Here is a 2,256-nt window from a genome sequence, read left to right as displayed (position 1 = left end):
AGTAGGGGGCTTCCCTGGTGGCGCAGTGGTTGCGCGTCTGCCTGCCGATGCAGGGGAACCGGGTTCGCGCCCCGGTTTGGGAGGATCCCACAGGCCGTGGAGCGGCTGGGCCCGTGAGCCATGGCCACTGAGCCTGCGCGTCCGGAGCCTGTGCTCCACAACGGGAGAGGCCACAACAGTGTGAGGCCCGCATACCACAAAAAAAAAAATAAAAAATAAAAAAATAAAAATAAAAACCTAAAAGTAAATTTTGTCAATCATAAAATTTAAAAAGTCAGTATTAAGAAAATGTCAATATCTTTTAGAAATGCACAATGAAGAAGTGATGCCCAGTGTCTTCTTTAAGATACCTGAGAAAAACAAGCAAGAAGGAACAGGTGAAGCACATGAGGCAAAATATTAATAACTGTTTAAGTATAAGGTTCGTTATAACTATTCCATTCTTGTGTATGCTTCAAAATAATTTTTTAAATGCTCACATCCACATCTGGTCTTTTTAGCAAATCTTCCACTTTAGCAACATCTCCATTGGCAGCAGCCTTAACTAATTCTTCATTGAGGTCACCAGATTCTTGGGTTTCAAATAATTTCTTCAAGAGTTGGGAGAGTCTTTCTGTAAAGCATCAAATAAAGCTGCTAATATAGGAGGATCTCAAACCTTAACTACTAACAGACAAGCATTACCCATATGCCTATAATATATACTTTTCCTTTTTTATTATATCTATCATTAATATTATTTTTGTACTATGCTACAGATATTACCCATGCACGTTATAATTACTACCATATAAAGTTGCATTAAATTCGAGCCCACAGTTATTCCCAGTTTACTCCAATTCATGTATTTCAAGTTAACATTTCAGAAAAAGAAGAGTTACATACAAACTATAATTCAAGATTTAGGAGTCATACCAAAGATATTATAAATGAACACACTACAATGGGAATATCATAATGATACAAATTGTGTTTCAGGTCTTAAGTATATCATATGGACACTCAGAGCTCAATGTTACAGATCTTAGACTAGATCAACAGATCAATGGTTATGATTCAAAAGCAATATAATCTCTATAATGTCTGGGGAAATATTTTAGGAACAAACCAATTTTCAGTTAAAAATGGATCTCTAAGGGTTAATAACATACTTCAAAGGTGCCAACTGATCGGTTTTGACTAAAACAAGAAACAACCAGAGATGTGTTTACATAAACCCTTTCAGTATGATTTTTTTTCTAAATAGCATTTATCAGTAGCAAATCTACCCAGTTCTACTCCTTAACTCTTGGATCTACTTACTGGAAACGAAAGAAGTCACAAAGTGGGGCAGAGGCCCAACACCTAGTCCACATTACTTGACAGAAGGATATTAACCATCCTTCACTCTTTCAATTTGTTAAAAGTCAGCCTACTGTGATGCCATCTAACCTCAAGGTAAAAATAACACCACATGATTTAAACTTCAAATACATTAACAAATTACAGCAGGAAAGACAAGACAGAAGCAAAGAAGTAGAAAGCAGTACAAAATAAACCTGGAGGTCACCCACGACATTATCTGTATACAAGAATTGGGGAATTGGGAAAGGTTCTAATGTAAACCTATTACTTTTAGAGAAACATGAAACAAAACATACCACCAGATGCATTGCTAATGGCTGATCCTGCAGATGCCACCTTGGAAACTGCTGCTGGATTATACGTCCAAGATGTTCCACAGACTTCCACCTTTAAATCACTGTCTGAATAAATTTGTTGTACTCGGCCAACTTTACCTAAAGTCTTAAAAAAAATTAGATTCATGTTTCAAGTCTGAAGTATATACCGTAAAAATAAATCACCAGTTTTTACATATTTAAAGTACTAATTTTACTTCATTCCTGATAAAAAAAAATTTTAAAGGATAATCATATTCAAATGGGTTATTAGTTACAAACTTTAAAGAGTATCTTTAAAAAATATTTTAATAAAACTACATTTCCACAAGAATATAAAACAATCATGATTTTTATTTTATTTTTATTTATTTTATATTTATTTTATTTTTATTTATTTTATTCATAAAAGTTCACAAAATCTTGGTTTCTGATATTCAATCCTTTTTTTTTTTTTTTTTTTTTTTTTGCGATACGCGGGCCTCTCACTGTTGTGGCCTCTCCCATTGCGGAGCACAGGCTCTGGACACGCAGGCCCAGCGGCCATGGCCCACGGGCCCAGCCGCTCCGCGGCACGTGGGAACCTCCCGGACCGGGG

General features: G+C 36.0%; 1 protein-coding gene and 1 long non-coding RNA gene across 8 annotated transcripts in view; one reads left to right on the top strand and one right to left on the bottom strand.

Moving 5' to 3' along the window:
- Window positions 1-2,256, bottom strand: part of MIB1 (MIB E3 ubiquitin protein ligase 1) — a 121,440-nt gene that overhangs the window by 74,255 nt on the left and 44,929 nt on the right. The window contains exons 8-9 of the mRNA XM_024120568.3: window positions 1,641-1,785; window positions 480-613 (exon numbers count right to left, since the gene is read on the bottom strand). Coding sequence (XP_023976336.1) covers window positions 480-613; window positions 1,641-1,785 — 279 coding nt within the window. The remainder of the gene's footprint in view (window positions 1-479; window positions 614-1,640; window positions 1,786-2,256) is intronic.
- LOC114484338 (uncharacterized) overlaps window positions 1-2,256 on the top strand; it is a 60,141-nt gene that overhangs the window by 29,933 nt on the left and 27,952 nt on the right. Inside the window, exon 4 of one of the 7 annotated variants that reach the window (XR_003677090.2) lies at window positions 1,619-1,699. The exons of the other annotated variants lie outside the window; for them this stretch is intronic. This is a non-coding gene — a long non-coding RNA (uncharacterized lncRNA). Of the gene's footprint in view, window positions 1-1,618; window positions 1,700-2,256 lie in introns of those variants that run through there. 7 annotated transcript variants of the gene reach the window in all.

The sequence above is a fragment of the Physeter macrocephalus genome, chromosome 19, assembly GCF_002837175.3.
Source record: "Physeter macrocephalus isolate SW-GA chromosome 19, ASM283717v5, whole genome shotgun sequence".
In the NCBI taxonomy this organism is placed as follows: domain Eukaryota; kingdom Metazoa; phylum Chordata; class Mammalia; order Artiodactyla; family Physeteridae; genus Physeter; species Physeter macrocephalus.
This window is presented reverse-complemented; position numbering and strand designations above follow the sequence as displayed.